The sequence below is a fragment of the Ruditapes philippinarum genome, unplaced genomic scaffold (assembly GCF_026571515.1).
Source record: "Ruditapes philippinarum isolate M1 unplaced genomic scaffold, ASM2657151v2 ctg10300_1_1_1_1, whole genome shotgun sequence".
Lineage (NCBI taxonomy): Eukaryota > Metazoa > Mollusca > Bivalvia > Venerida > Veneridae > Ruditapes > Ruditapes philippinarum.
This window is the reverse complement of record NW_026864475.1, coordinates 17,990-37,926: the sequence shown is the minus strand read 5'-3', so window position 1 is coordinate 37,926 and position 19,937 is coordinate 17,990. Positions and strand designations below refer to the sequence as shown.

The 19,937-nt window shown below is 32.3% G+C and overlaps 2 protein-coding genes across 2 annotated transcripts; both read right to left on the bottom strand.

Moving 5' to 3' along the window:
* Positions 1-374: 374 nt before the first annotated feature.
* LOC132725746 (uncharacterized) lies at positions 375-1,925 on the bottom strand. The gene is made up of 2 exons (XM_060710934.1): positions 1,691-1,925; positions 375-1,157 (listed from the first exon to the last, which is right to left on the bottom strand). Exons 1-2 carry the CDS (start codon positions 1,923-1,925, stop codon positions 628-630), a joined length of 765 nt encoding a protein of 254 aa, XP_060566917.1. The 3' UTR covers positions 375-627.
* On the bottom strand, positions 1,609-4,998 carry LOC132725742 (uncharacterized). The gene is made up of 2 exons (XM_060710931.1): positions 4,578-4,998; positions 1,609-1,952 (listed from the first exon to the last, which is right to left on the bottom strand). Exons 1-2 carry the CDS (start codon positions 4,860-4,862, stop codon positions 1,932-1,934), a joined length of 306 nt encoding a protein of 101 aa, XP_060566914.1. The 5' UTR covers positions 4,863-4,998; the 3' UTR covers positions 1,609-1,931.
* Positions 4,999-19,937: the final 14,939 nt, after the last annotated feature.

Sequence of the window (19,937 nt, the reverse complement as noted above, 5' to 3'; positions counted from 1 at the left end):
ACGAGATATGATAACTTACAATGTAAGATGATAATTTACATTGTCAGATGATAATTTACAATGTCAGTCGATAATTTACATTGTCGTTATAAACGTAAACAGAGGGGTTCTTGGTGGTGTATAGTTAAATTTTACATTGTACAACAAAAGTAATCACCGGTGAAATGTGTTTATTGTTTTAAGATATTTGTTCAAAATTAATAAGAAAAAGATTATACATGCATATATAATGTATTAAATCAATTAAACCAAAAATGTAAAATACCTTAAACACAATAGCTCATGCCAATTAACACCTGAGACATATACTTGTGAATTAACATTTAAAAACAGAAACATTGTGTGTTTTTTTTAAAACTCTTAGGAACATATGCTATGATAATGACATGAATAAATGTTCTACAATGATAGTTCATGAACACTTTTCAGACAACAAAAACTCTTATTTCAGGAAGAAGCCTTTAAACATTACGTATTGTATAAGTGGAAAGTCTTAGCCACCATTTCCCATGCGTAACTTTTGCTTTTAATGTGTTATTTCCAATTAAGTTTTGCTCATAACGACTTACAGTCGCCATGCAGTCTACCTTAACGTTATTTGCAGTTTCCATCTTCCAAGATTTTTAATCAAACAAATAAAGCGTCTTTTGAGTATTTTTGAGCCAATGTTTTATATTGCTCCAAAGCACTGAACCAGAATTTATCCATTATACCATCAGAGTGTGCATTAGCTACTAGGAGATTGCACTTCTTGTCCCTAGATTCAAAACACGTTTTGGCGTCTTTTTCGTTCAAATTGAGATTCGGAAGTGGGTTATGCTTGACGTTCCCGATCTTGTCCGGTAAAAGTCCAAACAAGTACACATCATCAACCCAAAAGAATGGTGTAACTTTGGCTGCTTCGTACATTTCTTGTATCAAGTCTTTTGTAAGAATTGTGAAGAATCCATTGCAGTACGTCACTGGAAAATACGTCATGTTCTTAAACTCATTTTCGTCAACTTTCCACTTTCCTTTCTTTCTCTGAATAAGACTAGTTCCTTTGTACCGTACTGGACACCATATTTGCTTTTTTTTGTTCCTAAATTTGGACTCTATGTCTTCCATCAGTTTAAAAACATTTAAGAAAACATCGTCGTCACTTTGAAAAAAATTTTCTGTTGTTTAAAAAATTCAAAAACCACTCCCTAAGATCCTTTTTTTGTTCAGTTCCTACAAATATAAAATTCCCCTTGTAAATTATATCTTTATGCACGTTTGATCGTGTTAAATAAGCGTTTTGTGTAGATCTTTAAGGTTTGCCTACAATGTAAATTTCTAAGAAAACTTTTTAAAAAGTTTAAAGTTACCCCAGTCTCCCTTATAATATGTCTCATAAAATGTGTAGTCGAAAATGCAACAACAACAAACGAAAATTTTTTTTAAAAACCTTTTAAAAAAAAAAACTTTTTTAATGTTATACGGTGATCCAAAATTGTCGAGGCCGGCCCCTTCTTCAAAGGTTTTTTATCAGCCCCTTCTTTTTGTTAGTTCCATTTTTGGGGCAAAAACGTCCCCACTGGCTTTTTTTTATGGGGAAATTTTTTTTGTTTTTAATCTTTTGTGCAACATTAAAGTTCCCTTTTTCCAATTTTCAAATCTTTCACAAGTTTTGCAGACTGTTTCATTTTAAAAGCTATATATACATTGCCGTCCTCGTGCTCAATCAGTATGGTATTTTCGGACTCGCGATCTAGTTCTTTCCAGTTTAACTTAGCATGTTCCAATGACGTCATCACTGTTGGTGCACGTTTCATATTCAACACCATGGAGAGAAAAACGAACACTACGACTAGAAAACATGTTGCTGAGATACAGTTCACTTCTCCACGGAAGATGTTGAAAAACAAACGGTAAGCCGTTATTCGTGCAGATCTGGCTGACATCTTAAATCAAAGGTCCATTGGCAAATGCTGAAAAGAGATAATAACTAGAATAAAGAATACGAAGCGTCAGCAAAATTTTTCTGAAAGTGGAGAAAACCTGCAAGCAAATATGTAATTTTATTTTTTAAAAAAGTTATTTTGTTTTTGTTTTTTTTGTTTCATTTACGCCTTTTCCCAACAGTATTTGCAGCAAATCCCCGGGGCATTTTCCAAACTCGTTCCTGGGGGTTACCCCAGTACTAGACTCCCTTCCTCCTGAACTACCAAAGCACTTCCGGGGATCGAACCCACGCCAGAGAGGTAACTGGATTAGAAGTCATCGACTCTAACCCCTCGACCACGGAGGCGGTCAATTTTTGCTGGTATACGATACTTAGTTCTGAAAGAAAAATGTAGGTGAAAAAAAGAGAGATAAGGGGTATTTGAAAAGATAATAGCTGTGAGGCTGTACATGAAGAGATGTGCGAGATTTTCGGTTGGGAGAGTTTATTGTTTCAAATAATTTAGTAAAAAAAATCATATAAATGCAGCCTTTAAGATGTTAAACTTTACTTAAACGAAATTTTTAAGATTGTACATAATTATGCTGGAAACGATAGCTATAGAAGAAAGCGCTATTTCTGCTGAATATATTCTCCGAAAAGAAAAAGAGGGTAATCGTAAAAACAACGGAAAAAACGGTAACTTTTATGTTTATGAGAATAGATTGCAAACCATTTTTGGTAATAATACAGTTTTTAAGTTACTGCAGTTTTATCAGCAATGCAAGACTTTGTTTTATTTGTAAAGAGTAAAAAGTTTCATAAATTTTTAAAAGTAAGGAAAATTTTATTAAGCCGCAAAAACAGGGTTTTTTTGGAATGTTAAAGCTAAAATTTTATTTTTATAGTAAACCCAAATTTGTCTTTTTTTAAAAATCCCTTAGAGGTTACTAGGTATGGGTTATACATTGTTAAAAAACAAGATAAATTTGATGATAAGCTTTTTTGGCTAAAATTTCTTAAAAAAATGTAAAAAATTTAACGCTGTTTATCATTGTAATTTCTATACAAAAAGAATGAAAAAAGATTTCAGGTCCTCAAGTAAAAAAAAACGCCCTGAAAATTAAAACATGTTTTCTTTTTTAAACTACCGTCATTGCGTAAAAAAATTTTTTAAAAATACAAAAAATTTCTCTCTTTTAAGACACAACGAGACTGACTCAAAGTGGTCTTAAGAGTACTCATATATTACCGACGCCGCGTTTTACTCTGACATTGAAAGAATAAACGAAATGATGGGGAAAATATCACTAATTTGCGTCCATTATATTTTATATTGTCTTTGCAAACATCACAATGGTATCCTTTATGATTGTCATGAGGGTAATATACCGACATGTATAGTGTACTGTTTGCACCTATGTTTTATGTATTGTGTCTATAAAATATTATAGTTTTCCTTATGGAGAAAACAAGTCGGTCAGTCACTAGGGTCCGACGGAGGTTTTTCCTTAAGCCGGTTATATTAAATGATTCATCCCTGCATTCAAAAAAAAAAAAAAAAGATTTCGAATTGCCTCCTATAAAGAATAAAAAGATGTGTAAGTATATAAAATATAAAAATGCACGTCAAATGGATAAATCTTAAATATTTCACTTGATGGTGCACATAGCTGCATGTAACACATTCTAATAATTTCTTCTTGATGTTTGTTGTCTGTTTGGATTTACGTCGCCCCAACAGAGTGAAGGTTATATGACGCCGAAACTTGAAAGATGATTTTGGCTAAATTCAGGTGTTACAAAGGTCAACAATTAAATTTTACGTCGCCCCAACAGAGTGAAGGTTATATGACGCCAAAACTTGAAGGATGATTTTCGCTAAACTCAGGTGTTACAAAGGTCAACAATTAAAGGAAACCTGTCAGTCACACGGGACTTCAAATAATGAAAAATGTAATCAAAAGAAACGATTAAAAACAACTACAAGTTGAAAAGAGGTCAATTTGCAGACACTGTTGACGGCTTGATTTGTTGATCAATCCCTTGTCCTGCTGTAACTGACAGTGACGTCTTTGCCAGCAATATAGAGCCATGCCAACCTGTACATCATTGTGCACAGTCTGACCAGGCTCTATACCACTGGCTGACTTACTTTAATATTCATTTTGATATCCTTAAAATTGATACTGGCCAGCTCTAAAATTGGAAATAGGACAGGTCTATTTAACAACTTCAGCGTTAAATTGGCTAATGAGAGATCCAGATCTACTGTGTATAATGCTTAACATTGATATACTTCAAAAATACTGTATTTCATATGATATATAGTGTTATAGGCCTTGTTGGTGACAAAGTATTTGAAGATAGTCATAATACATTATATCAATAAACTTCAGTCAATGTTAACGAAGTCATAATTCTTATATCATTAACTTATTACCGTTATATCGGAAAGTAAAATATTTTGAAATATCAGTAAATGTTGTAAAACCTATTCTGTAGTTAGTATACTGCTATAAGTACATTTGTATATGAATTTATTTCATTATATCAAAAAAAGAAACATGGTGAAACATTAATTTAACATTTGGTTCTCATATACACCTATGAATCAATTCCATACTCGTGTTGATGTCGAAATCAAACGTGTGTCATCATGACGTCATACCTGTTGTTTCAATGCATATGAATCAATCAATGTAAGTGACCATAACTCTTCCATAGCAGACGGAAAGCCAACACTAATTGCTATCAAGTTACTTTTTCCGTTCCTGTATGAATCTAGTCCATTAGCTTGAAACAACGTAAGATTGTCTTTGATGTTGATAAAGTTAAGTTTTGGTAATTCCTGTGTCAACTGTCCGAACATGTACACATCGTCTACATTTATCAACGGAGTAACTTTAGCTTTTTCAAGTAGGTCACACACTACTTTAGACGTCATTATCACCATATAACCAGAGCAAAATTGTGGCAAGTGTGTACGATTTGTAAACACCTCTGGCGGTATATACCATTTAGAATTCTTATCTCTCACAATTGGACTTTTCCCACCTTCAATGACGTGACACGCGATCACGTCTTTGTCGGGGTTTTATTTTCGGGCATAATTTTTTTGAAAAATTGCGAAAAATTAAAAAAATAATCGTATAGATTTTATAAATGTTTTGGGTTTTTTTTTAAAATCTTTTAAAATAAAGGCCCAAAGCGATTTTGCTCTTCAATGTAAGGTTATAAACGATAAAATAAAATTCCTTCAATAAATATCCCCATGTTAAGTGTCTTTTTAATTTTACACGGTCTTGATATCAGTTGGTTTAAACCAATTAGAAACAAACTTAACCCCGTTTAAATGTCAAAGAAGCCGGGTTTTGATCCCCATGTATTTCTTAAAGTCCTCCTCTTCATGAAGTTAGACCATTTACTTTGGAAATAAACCAAGACTTCTGTAGTGTTGTCGCACTTTGCTTCTTCGTTGAATTTAAACTTTGGTAAAACAAACTTTTGATTAATAGCGTCACGTCTTCGATCAATTGTTGAATCTTTTATTGCACTTGAAGTGGTAGTAGATGGCAACCCTAAAGACGTATTATACAGTGTTTGATTTACAACACTGGATTTCGTAGATAACCCAGTTTCTTGTGGACGGTTTGAATACTGCACACGATTTGAAAGCTCGTCGGGAATAATTATATGTACTTGTTGTAGATATTTTGCTTTGTCCTCCATAGAAGTCGTTCTGACAAAAGGAGATGTGTTGAGCGTCTGTAGAAAGATGATACCGGAAGTGACGGCAACAACGAGACACATTGACCCCAAAGCCCAGTCTTTACGACCACGTGACAATCGCCGACGTCCAATCATATTTCTCTATAAAAACAGAATTAGACCTGTCAAAGAAGATGTTTTGATTCAGTCCTTGATTTATCCAAATGCACGACTATTGAACATTTTCCAAACATATTACTGAATAATATTAAATTGCCGTAAATAGACTTAAAATAGCCCTAATTGAGGTTTGTTTAGGAATATATTTTTAGATATTTGTTCATATATATTTTCAAGAAACGGTCCAATTTCTAACATTTCGTACGGGTGCATCCTTTAGCATATAATGTAAATTTTTCAGATACAACGCATTTAAGCATGGATCGTTATACATGTATACATATTAATTATCAAAGGGTGGTAAAATCAAAGAATTAAAACAATTAAAAAACTGAACAATCAAGTTATTGTTTATATTGATATGATCACATTTGGAGACATTATTATTAAACATTTTAACAAGGTATGCCGAAACCATAGCTTGATTTTGTCGCAAATTTAGCAAGCTTGGTTCGGCAGATATACTATTTTCATATTGCAATGATGTAGTTTAAAATTTTCTATACTTTTTTTAATGAGTTTTCAAAATATAGAGCACCTGTTTCAAGATATATTCTTCAGGGCAAAATGAATATACATGCATGCTCTTCCATGTACTTTGTGGTTTAACGATAGACCATAATTTATGATGTTTGTATACAAGGTTAAAATGACAATATGTCCATCCAAGTGGGAGTACACAGGTAAAAACAAATAACTTTATATATATTTTATCGTAATTATGTTCAGATTAACATTTTACGATGCAAAAATTATTATGATTAAATCCATGTGACCCACGGACATTTCTATAAATACCATTTGAAATTTGTCGGTTACATTAAATTAAAAAAGAGTGCGGCAGTCTTTCATAGTTAAAGTAGTTTTTTTTATAATTTATGCTTAACATGTTTCATCATAAATAATTGGTAAATCACCATTATAATAGTCAATCTTTTTAAATATTGTATTAATTCAGCTCAACTTGGTAGTAAAAAAAATAGGAAAATGTCACTTTAACGTTGACATGTTAAAATATTTATCTTGCACGATTTTCACGTGTTTTTTTTCTTCCTCGTTGTTACCTCAAGTAAGAATGTCACTTTTGGTGTGAATCACGAGTGTTTTTTACATAGAAATTATGGGAAAAAAACGGGGGAAAAAACACGCAAATGAATATGTCAAGATAACAGGACGATTTAAGATATACCGTCCCCAAGATAGCTTTTGACAGAATAAAACGTTCCGAGCCAAGGTTCGAAATATATTTACTTTTATTGTTAGTTGAAATTGATATATTTAATTAAATACGTTAGTGCCCAATGTAAAATCCTAATGTCAATGATAAATGTGTGTACTTTATGAGAGATATGATCAAGCATGGCTTCTCAATAATATTGCAAGTCTGTTCGTGAGAGATAATGAAAAAAAAACTGGCATTCCCTGTAGCACCGGCTGAATGACACTTTATGTGCTAGAATCAATTACCTTTATAAGGACCAGTTAAAACATTTTGTTTATTATATAACGGAAAGATAGGTGTCTGCTGTCTATATGTAAATTTTGAACACTTGAAATAAATTGACATTTTTATCAAAGAAATTCAAGTGCACGTTTTCAATGAAACTTTAATTCAATTCGCTTGATCAGTCCTTTATCATATTTAAGCTTTTTAAACTTTATCAAAGGCGTACACTTGCATATCTATTATTTTCCTGTATATAAATATTAGATTACGATAAAAATAAGAGTAAAATATATAAACGGAAGTAAAAAAAAATGGGCTTTAAATAATAAAAGATGAAAAAAGTAGAAATCACAATATGAAACGTTTATATTTTTTAAATGTAAGTATCAGTTGTTTTAATTGCTTACCAAATCAATATACTTCATTTCAAATATTGGCATCAATAAGCGTTTGCTTTCCGCTTTCTGCTTTCTGATAATTTTGTAATCATAATGTACTTTCATTTATGTAGAGAATTAAATATTAGATAAGTATAAAAATATATGATAAAATCATGCTTAAACCATCAGCATATTTTTAATATAAGAAAAGCTATCCATTAAAATAATGTAAACATAGTAATGAATTTTACTTCACTATAATAGATCTGTTTTGCAACGATAAGCATTTTTTGTGCAAATAGCCGACCATGTCACAAATATTTGATCAGATGTTCAAATTTGATAAAACGTCTTGTAAAAATTTGCTTTAAATATTTAAACAAAGGAATACATTGCTTATACATTAACACTCGATAATGAGGGGTTATATACGGAAATATAATTGCGCCGCGCCACGACAAAACCAACATAGTGCGTTTGCGACCAGCATGGATCCAGACCAGCCTGCGCCACCGCGCAGTCTGATCAGGATCCATGCTGTTTGCTTACAAACCCTATAACAAGTAGAGAAACTGATAGCGAACAGCATGGATTCTGATCATACTGCGCGGAAGCGCAGGCTGGTCTGGATCCATGCTGGTCGCAAACCCATTATGTTGGTTTTGACATGGCGCGGCTCATATGCATTCTCAGCATAAAAGTTATACAAGCTTTTATGATTATTTATTTTAATACGACATGTTCCATGAAATCAGTTATTTATTTGTATAATTCGTCATGTACGTATATATACTACTAATTGTTAAACAACAATACTCAGAATTATCTGCACAGAATTTTATTATCAAACATACTAATATAAGTGCTGCAGTGCCCTCCATAAAATTTGTAAGATAAAGTTTCAATTTCTATCCATGCAAAATGATTAAATTCACACATAAACATATGACTAAATGAGATAAGAAAAAAGCATTTAATTGTATTGTGACACAAGTATTTTTTTGTTTGTTTAACATAAGGCATCAAAGCTTAAGCTAATGTAATGATATTATACATGAATATATGATTTGAAAAATTGAAATACGAGTATAATACTAAATAGTCAAACAAGCAGTGATTTTTCTCACATGTATGGTTGGGAAGAGGCCTTAGCCTCTTGATTTTGGGGAATATCGCTAAAATAGTTAATTTGGGAAGAAAAAATGGTGTCAGTTCAGGCTTTTGGAAAAATTGGATGATTTAATTTTTAAGAACATTTCAATTTGGTAGAGGCGTTTTATTATAGGCTTCTGTTATATATGGATAATAGAGTATATTTTACGTATATACTAAAATATAAGTCATGTCCCTTTCTCGGTTTATATTATAGTATCTAGCAGAATAGTGTTTTTTGATTAATTTGTAATGCTTAGAAAGAAAAAGTCAGAAAATAAGCAAACTAGATATAATTATGCCAATAATTATCGCATATGCTCTAACATTTTGAAATAAGCAAATGAAACGAAGAATGAACCGGTAAGAAAACAACAGAACAGTAAATGTTGCAAAAATAAAAATATAAATCAATATACGAAAAATGTTTTACAATTAAAATGATAATATAAGATCGCAAACCTTATGATGTTTTAAAGGAAAAAAAATAAATAGATATGTAAAGAAAGAAACTGATTCTTACCAGTTAACGATATCCGTACACGAGAATCAGCGTGGAGGTTTCAATATTGTAAACTGGTTAATCCTTCCATTAATTACACTATTACACCATTCTCAATAATTCTTATCATCTTTATCTTCCTCCTGAAATGTCAATAGTGAATCTTATCACAAAATAAATACGAAAATACGCTCAATAGTTGTGGCAGAATTTCACATATATTACCCGATGTCCGTAAACTAACATTCCTAGTTTTCTAAGTCTATACACTAAGGGTAGGACAGTTATATCAGGTCGGCACTTTACAAGCAGATGATAACGTTCTTTACTTAGTCAAACCTTTAGATGAATTTTAGAGCAGAGATTGTTAATAGAGCCTATATGATACAGTTTAAGATTACAACTTGTGATATAAAAGTAACTTTAACAAGTTCATGTTGTCACAATTTGAGTTGGGTGTGTCTATGTACACTTGTTGAATTTTGCCTTATTATCGTTTAGTTAATCTTACTCCATCAACAGCAGTCTTGGAGACTAAATAGACATATCATGAAACACGTAAATGTTGAGTAGATTCAATAAATCTTTACAGACAGTTTAAACTATAGATAAAATACCAAATTCCGTAGTCAATGAATGAAATAGTTGTCACATTTTGGTTGGTTTGGTCAATACATGCATGTTTGTATATTCATATTGTAACAAAGTAAATATTAGGCTTTCAAAAAAATGAAATAAAAATGAAAACATTCAAATGATATTGACGTTAAATTCGTACGTTATTTTCGGCATTCTTTAACCTACGAACATTATTTTCGGCAATCTTTAACATACGAACGTTATTTTCGGCATTCTTTAACCTACAAACATTATTTTCGGCAATCCTAAACATACGAACGTTATTTTCGGCATTCTTTAACCTACGAACGTTTTTTTCGGCATTCTTTAACCTACGAACGTCATTTTCGGCATTCTTTAACCAACGAACGTTTTTTTCGGCATTCTTTAACCTACGAACGTTATTTTCGGCATTCTTTAACCAACGAACGTTATTTTCGGCATTCTTTAACCTACGAACGTTATATTCGACATTCTTTAATCCTACGAACGTTATTTTCGGCATTCTTTAATCTACGAACGTTATTTTTCGGCATTCTTTAATCTACGAACGTTATATTCGGCATTCTTTAACCTAACGAACGTTATTTTCGGCATTCTTTAACCTACGAACGTTATTTTCGGCATTCTTTAACCAACGAACGTTATTTTCGGCATTCTTTAACCTACGAACGTTATTTTCGGCATTCTTTAACCTACGAACGTTATTTTCGGCATTCTTTAACCAACGAACGTTATTTTCGGCATTCTTTAATCCAACGAACGTTATTTTCGGCATTCTTTAATCTACGAACGTTATTTTCGGCATTCTTTAACCTACGAACGTTATATTCGGCATTCTTTAACCTACGAACGTTATATTCGACATTCTTTAATCTACGAACGTTATTTTCGGCATTCTTTAATCTACGAACGTTATTTTCGGCATTCTTTAATCTACGAACGTTATATTCGGCATTCTTTAACCTACGAACGTTATTTTCGGCATTCTTTAATCTACGAACGTTATTTTCGGCATTCTTTAACCTACGAACGTTATTTTCGGCATTCTTTAACCTACGAACTTTATTTTCGGCATTCTTTAACCAACGAACGTTATTTTCGGCATTCTTTAACCTACGAACGTTATTTTCGGCATTCTTTAACCAACGAACGTTATTTTCGGCATACTTTAACCTACAAACATTATTTTCGGCATTCTTTAACCTACGAAAGTTATTTCCGGCAAATTGAACCTGATTTGAATAATTCAGAAATTTAGTTGTTTGAATACGATTCACAACAAATAAAATTAACAAAAAAAGAAAGAAAATATTTGAGGGTAGAAACCATCACCTAGATGTTAAATAAGTCAGGTATTTTTGGGGCTTATTTTATTTTAGCCGTTATTGGGTCACATTCCCAATTGAAAATAGTATATTAATAATTTATTTTCCCAATCCATAGGACACTATTTCCATTTGAAAGTAACAAAAATAAAAAAAAATTAATAAAGAATTCTAAAATCTCAAAAAATAAGGGCTTCTTCACTGTAAACAGTCGGGCATACTTCCTGATCGGGAAACAAGGGGATTTCCCCTCAATGTTTCCCGATCAGGCAACAAACGTCAAAATCTTTCCCGATCGGGAAGTTTTTTAGGCCTTTTTTATGTAGTTTAAGAAAAATGGCCGCTGCATAACAATTTTCAATCCACTTCAATATGAACATTACATTTTAGTTCAGAAAAGATACATCTAAAATCCTACCGAGTCATTTTCTTTTTAAATGTTTACAATTTAAATAATCTGAAAGTGAACTTAAGTAAAGTTTTTAAATTTTACCAAAAACTAGCCACTTCCCGTTTTTGGGAAACATTGCTTCCTGATCAGGCATCTAGCCAAAATATTCATCATTAAAAGTTTTAAGATACATTGCTTCCCAATCTGGAAGTACCTTATATTTATTGTAGTACCTGGCCTTGATGATTAGAAATTGCCAAAAGCCTGGTCAGTTTTTAAAGACATGTGGCACATACTTCAATCACGACGATTAGAATATATCTGGGCGAAACTATGTTCTTGTTAGGCGTAAATAATACCTATCAAAACATTAGCTATACTTGACGGACAGTTCAAAAATCATCATTACAATACAAAAGTTTCATACTGCTAAGATTGTAAAGCACATGTTGAACAACATTGCATAGAGTGTAATTTCTCAAAACAATTACCATGCAGCTCAAATAATTCAAATGTTGACTAGAGCTCACTTAAATTTTTTTTTTGGCTATAGCTCAAGACGTGTTTGCATACTACATGTGTTTGTAGTGACTGTGTCATATTTCTGAAACTTAAGTGTAAAAGCAATATCTGATGCAAAAAAATTATTGTTAACATTTTTAAAAAAGTATACTTCCAAAATGTATGAAATAAATATGATAATTTATTGCCTTAAAACGCGAATGGCGCAAAGAAGCAAAATCATTGCTAAAAGGGATAAAACCCTATTTAATACAGCAAAACAGTATTGTGTTCCTGTTTACTTTACAAGATTTCATTTGTATTTAATAACAGTGATATTCTATGTTACATTACTTTTTCAGGAGTCAACCATATTATGATAAATAATGGGAACCAGCATAATTTTTGCTGTTAATAAATATTTAAATATTTCGTAAGATATAGAGCATACCCTTTAAGCCACTTTAATTTTAAAAAAAATGAATAAAAATATAAGATAGAATAAATAAATAAATAAAACAAGAAATATCATAATGACATATATGCCCCCCCCCCCCCCTCTTCTAGCTGAAATTGAATGAAATCTATCATTATTAAGTTGAACAAAATGGAGAGTAGCTGGAATAAATGTTATACTATCATGTAAATGTAACTTTGAGCATCTACTTTGAACATTCAAAGTTATTGTAACCTTGTCATCTGACCTAGTGACCTCAAAATCAACAGGGGCCATCTACTAGTTATGAACAATTAAAATGTGAAACACAAAAACTTGATAACGGGTAGTTTTGAAGATAATGAGTAGAAACCATTCTGACAGTTAACGTCCTTGTGACCTTTGACCTAAAGACCTCAAAATCGACAGGGGTCATCTACTAATTATAACCAATCAATAAGTGGAATAATATAAAAGGTTAAGTGATAAATAGTTCTCAAATAATAGTTAAAAGTTTTCAAAATAATGAACACAAACCATTATGACATTAAAGGACCCTGTTACCTTTAAACTGGTGACCCCAAAATCAATAAGGGTCATTTACCACATATGACTTATCAACACATGAAATAGGAAAACTTTGTGAAAAATACTTTTCAAGTTATTGTGCGGATACTATTTTGACATTCAAGTCACTGTGACCTTGACCTTTGACCTAGTGACTTAAAAATCAAAAAGGGTCATCTTCTAGTTATGACCAATCAATATGTGAAATACAAAGACTTTCTAATAAATAGTTTTCAAGATAATGAGCAAAAACCGTTTCGAAATTTAAAACACCTGCAACTGTGACCTTTAAGCTAGTTACCCCAAAATCAATATAGGTTATCTAATAGTTATGGCCAATCAATATATGAAATATGAAGCCTTTTTGATAAATAGCTTTTAAGATAATCAGCAGAAACAATGTGGTACAACGACGGATAAACAAACATACTTAAGGTCCCTGTGACCTTGACCATTGACCTAAAGACCCAAAAATCGATAGGGTCATCTACTACTTACGACCAATCAATATGTGAAATATAATGACTTAGTGATAGATAGTTTAAAAGATGAGCTTAAACCATTCAGACATTTGAGGCCCCCCTGTGACCTTGACCTTTGAACTAGTGACCACAAAATCATAGGTGTCATCTACTACATATGACTAATTAATTTGGAAATATAACGACTTTGTAAGAAAAAGTTATTAAGATAATGAGCGGAAACCATTCTGACATTTAGGGTCCCTGTGACCTTAACCTTTGACAAAGTGACCATGGAATCAATAGGTTTCATCTACTATAGTTATGACCAATTAGTATGTAAAATATGAAGACTCTGTGATAAATAGTTTTTAAGATAATAAGTGAAGTCTACCGATGGACTGACCGACCAACATTAACATAACATAACATTTTTTTTTCAACATAAAATTGTATACATACAATTTATAGTCATACAGATATTGTGTGGACATTAGCAAATCAATATACCCGCTCTTCTTCAAAGTGGGACATAATAAAAATAACAAGGGTCGGGAAAGAATAAGAACTTACATTGATGTTCGAATATTCGTTTTCCATATTTGAATATATTCAAATATTCATTTTTACAAAATTTGAGAAGACACCGCCTATGATGCTATCATTTGTATCTGAACTGCTAGACACTTCAGACTTCAAAACATTCACACCATGACTCACATGTTGATTTGTTGCACAGATAACTTTATTTGTTGGTGTTGTCCCAAGCAATAATTCCAGAATAGAACGCGCTAACTTAAAGAAGAAAACTTCCCAAACAGGAAACATTTAATGGTGAATATTATGCTAGATACCTGATCAGGAAACAGTGTTTCCAAAACGGGAAGCCGCTACTTCTTAGTAAAATCGTAAAATTTCACTCAAATTCACTTTCAGATAATTTTAGTTTTAGGCATTTAAAAAGAAAATGACTCGGTAGGATTTTAGATGTATCTTTTCTGCACTTAAATGTGATGTTCATATTGAAGTGGGTTGAAAACTATTATGCACCGGCCATTTTTCCTGAACAACGTAAAAATAGGCCAAAAAACTTCCCGATCGGGAAGGATTTTGACGTTTACTGCCTGATCGGGAAGCCTTGAAGGGGAATCCCCTTGTTTCCCGATCAGGAAGTATGCCCGACTGGTAAAAGTGCTTAATTTTTGAGGATGTCATCCTAGACAGTGAATGTTTGCATACATTTTTTCTAATTTTTAACAAAATATCGCTAAAATTCCTAATTCCATGGGTATGGGTTATGTTGGAAAAAATCCCTGTAATATTTGTACGGAAACACAAGAGGGGGATGGGGCATGTTGTTTTTCCTGGCAACGAGTTATGTTTTTGTTCATTTTTTTCTCACAAAGTAGATCTAGATCTATATAAGATATTCACTTCAAGCTCGGGATACATGTTTATTGTCATAATAGGAGGCCATTTCAAAAGAGAGGTTAATCCTAAAATTATTTTTGAAAAGTTACGCCCCTTTAAAGTTTTCAACAATAATTTTTAGCCCTGATTAACTTTTTTGTTAAGATCCATTTTGTCTCAAATTTAATTATAATTATCAAAGTTATTCACTTCAAACTTGATATAGATCTCGATAGATCTACATTATATTCACTTTCAAACCTTATAACCATTTCAGAACTGTAGATACTGTATAGATCTAATCCTATTTTTTAGCTTTTTACTTTTTTCAAGGTTAGTTTCACAAAAAAATTGTCAAAGTAAATCACTTCAAACTTTAAAAAAATGGTCACTTATCTATTATTTTGTATTTGCAGTAGATCTAATAGATCTATGCCCGCTTTTCTTTGTTGCCTTTTTCAACTTTTAAGCACTGTGAAAAGTTTAAAGCGTATTTTCAACGAACAAAATTTGAGCCGTGTCATGACAAAACCAACATAGTGGGTTTGCGACCAGCATGGATCCAGACCAGCCTGCGCATCCGCGCAGTCTGATCAGGATCCATGCTGTTCGCTTACCAACCCTATTACAAGTATAAAACCGTGGCCGAGTGGTTAAGGTCGTTGACTTCAAACCACTTGCCCCCCACCTCTGTGGGTTCGAATCCCGACAGGGACTTTGGATTCTTTCATGTGAGGAAGTTATCCAGCTAGCTTACGGAACGTCGGTGGTTCTACTCAGGTACCCGTTCGTGCCTGAAATAATGCACGGAAGGGCACCTGAGGTCTTCTTCCACCAGTAAAAGCTGGAACATCGCGATATGACCTATACTGTGTCGATGTGACGTAAAACCCAAAACAAACAAACAAAAACAAGTATAGAAACTGATAGTGAACAGCATTGATCCTGATCAGACTGTGCGGATGCGCAGGCTGGTCTGGATCCATGCTGGTCGCAAACCTATTATGTTAGTTTTGTCGTGACGCGGCTCAATTTTGTTTATCACGTGTCCGTGTGTCCACGAGTTGTCTAAAAAAATATATGCACCCTGTCCCTGGCATTTCATTTTGTTTTTCTGTAGGAACGTACTGCACTGTACTGTATACATTACAGGTTATGCATGTTATTACAATAGATCTGAAAATCTACTGATCTATAAAACAAATCGAATCAAATTTTCATAATACAGTATCGGTTAATTTCTTTTAAATTTTATTTAATTCAGTCATGTGTAATAAATCAATAAGAAAATTCAAACCTTATAAAAACATATTCCAATGTGTGCATGTACAGGTCGATATAACTTAAAATCGTGACGTCACAAATGTGTACTGACGTAGTCTAGGAGGATTTAAAGTGAATTGGTCTGTAATGGAAGATCTTTAATTAATACCAGAAAAAAGAATTATACATGCGGATGTTGTTGGTAACTGGAAGTTATTTATAAAACATAGCAGAATGAGATAATATCAAAGTTAAATTATTAAAGAATAAACACGAATGACACATTTCTTAATTTATCGATCATTAGAACTGCATATCAATACGCATGCTCAGTCTGAGGATTTGTAATTTTCTACACACCGCAACATTTTTTCTGCTGTCAGCTACATTTCGACTTGACCGGAACAAATGTTATATACGCTGGGCGACGGAGTACTAAAATTACAGACGATTGCCAATCGAAAAGACATTAGTCAGTTGCTTAATTGCAATCGTTGTCGGTGCTCTTGCAACACTATGATATGATTCAAAGGACACAAAAATGTTTGTGTGAAATATCGGACATACATAACACGTGCAACCGTTGTAGGTACATATTAAAATTAATTGTGTTAGTTTGCAATATTTCATATTTCATATTTGACTCTCTGAACTGAAATTTAACATAAAGTGTTTTTTATTTGCGACCGTTGTCGCAGCAAATATGATGTGTATATAAAAGTTCTAAAATTATTTTTATACCCATTCATGATGGAAATTATGCGCCACAAGAAATAAAATAGTTATTACAAAAAAATTTGTATTTTCTTCTGGTATAAGACTGATTTGCGATGTACAATTGCCACTTAGGTTCGAACCAGCAACTATTTTCCAGAACTCATTGGAAAGTAATAAAGTGTTCTAGAACAAAATGTTATTATTCATCATATATATACATTTGTAGATCTAAATGTTCAAACTAAATTACTTAAGAACCTTCCTCAAAACATTTATTACCAGATGTATTTCATGATACATTGCTGTTGTTTTAATAATGATAATAATATAGGCCTATTTTGAATATACCCATTGTAGGCAGATCCACTTTAAATAACTCCCTATGCATTACCTTGATCGTATGTAGATAGGTGTGATGTGATAAATTTGCATTAAAGTGCATTTCGGTGGGTGAAAATGAGATTTAAGCATTTAATCATATATAGGCGCCATTTCTGAATTTACCGGAATACGGCATATTGTGTGTGCTGTGGTAAATGGATATCACTCAAAACTGTCCACAGTCGCCAACACAGTTAAATTTCACAATTCACTGCAAGCGAAACAACACATTAGAATAGATGTGATTCATTACAACAATTTTGTTTGAAGGAAAGATAGAATAACGTCCCCGAAAATCATCATAGAAATAATAAATTGGAAGGGAGTGCGTCGGAGTACGTAAGATTGTAAAACATATGAAATGAATGCATTCATATCATACTATGGTGGCTGATTTGGAACACTTTTGTGCGTCGTTTTATCGCTAGCGACAACAAGACAAGGCGTCAAAAGTTGGATCGACGCCGAAATATGACAAAAATGTGAAAATTGGCATTAAAAAGAAAAAGAAAACAGACAACAAACAAAACTACAAAAGATGATTAGTTTACCTGAAACTATTTTTCAGTTCTCCTTTAAAACATGTGGAAACCGTTCATTTTCTGGATAAGATATTTTCAGTAATGTAATGTAATGTTTGCGCAAAAACAGTTCTTTAAAAGATTCGCTCCGATACGCAGCTATTCGATCTATTTTTGTTTACTTTCATTTTATTCATTGATTACTTTTATATCTTATATACTTTGTTCAATCTATATTAAATTAAAATAATAACGTATATATTCAAAAAAGTAAATACAGAAAAAGAAAGTAAATGTTAAGATATAGAAGTAAATGAAAACTTACTTGTCTAATGTCGTCAGAGATCACATGTAAATTAATGTTACTGTTAACCATTATCACCGAGATTCCGTAACATAATTAAAGCATATGCCTCATCAATTCCGTTGTAAAAAAAGTGACAAACAGAGGAAACATTAAGCCTCAAACTGGCAGTAATTAAGATCATAGAATACTTGAGCCGCGTCACGACAAAACCAACATAATGGGTTTGCGACCAGCAGTCTGATCAGGATCCATGTTGTTCGTTTACAAACCCTATAACAAGTAGAGAAACTGATAGCGAACAGCATGGATCCTGATCAGACTGCGCGGATGCGCAGGCTGGTCTGGATCCATGCTGGTCGCAAACCCATTATGTTGGTTTTGTCATGGCGCGGCTCACTTATCATCTACACCTTACATCTATAGTACAGTCGTGGTAAAAGTAATAGAAACCAGTCCAAAATGTTACAATAAGTGTCACTGAATATGTGCGATATCTTTGCAAAGTGGTATTTTATTTATCATAATTATCTGTAAATAATTAGCAATAGCTTCGTCAGAAACAAAACTCTAAAGAAAACCTTCAACAATTAAGATCACAGTATACTTATTTACACCACAAAGGTCATGGTAAATATAAGTATGGACTCATTCTAACAAACATATAACTTAAAAGCTAATAATCATATTGAAAAGTAACCAATTTCCTCTGAAATAGGTCGTGTTAATTAGAATAAAATACATTCAAAATCCCATTTTATTACGGAAGTTCTTCAGATCAATGCTATTATATAAGGTATTACAACAACAGCAACAATCACTTTTATTTTCCAGTGAGTTTACAATAGTAACAACATGACATATAATCAATATAAGTTTCAAAAACAGTATGTGGGTTTAACTTAGAACAAAGTATGATTATTTTCGAGGGGACAGTAAAATAGATATGAAAAAAGAAAAATGAAAAAAGTACATATATAATATATAGTATACATAATGCATGTTACAATTACTAATATTGACTACATAACATTTTAACCTGTTTATGCGATACTCGCTTTAATAAGTAGGGCCTACTGTCAATTTGACTTCTAGGATTACTTTTTATAGCACAGATAATGTCCATCATAAAAATTATCAATGCTCGTCAAAAATATTATTCCTTTGTTAAACGATCGTTAAGAGAGTGAAAATGAATAGTGTCATAAAAACAGATAAGAAGTTGAATGCACATGAAAACCTTGGTATTTTCTTTTTTTAAAAAATTTAATATGTAATAAAATATACCTTTGAAATGTATTGTCGATTTTGGGGTTTGCAAAATTATCCTGATTACGTGAGGTTTAGGAAAGGCCCAACGAAATTTCATTTTTATAATTTCCCAAGCCTTAAAATTTCGTCAATTTTTACTGATGAAAATCTTTTTTTAAACCTTTTGTTCCCCCCAAAAAAAAACGTCTTTTTTAATTGGATAAAAGAAAACCGAAAAAGTTTTCTTTTTGTTTGGGATTGTCAGGGCCTTTGATTTTATAAATTTTCACGGAAAAATTTCAAAAAAACACCAATTTTTTCAATTTTTGGCCCATAAGAGGAAGAATTGCTTTATTCAACCCAAAAAGGAGGTTTTGGGAAACACGTTGGAAAAAGGGACAAACACACCCGTATTTACCCAGAACGACATTCAACTTGCCAGTTAAATTTTTAAAATTATACTTGTTTTTTAAAACAAAAAATTTTATCTCTTCAAAAGTTAAAAGGGGT

What these genes read in the sequence shown, in the direction of transcription:
- LOC132725746 (XM_060710934.1), bottom strand. Translation starts at nt 1,925, where the DNA reads ATGTCAGCCAGATCTGCACGAATAACGGCTTACCGTTTGTTTTTCAAC. An exon ending in ACTGATTGAGCACGAGGACG is followed by an intron (nt 1,158 to 1,690) that starts GCAATGTATATA and finishes TTTAAACAACAG; the next exon opens with AAAATTTTTTTCAAAGTGAC.
- LOC132725742 (XM_060710931.1), bottom strand. Translation starts at nt 4,862, where the DNA reads ATGGTGATAATGACGTCTAAAGTAGTGTGTGACCTACTTGAAAAAGCT. An exon ending in CATATGCATTGAAACAACAG is followed by an intron (nt 1,953 to 4,577) that starts GTATGACGTCAT and finishes ATCTCTTTTCAG; the next exon opens with CATTTGCCAATGGACCTTTG.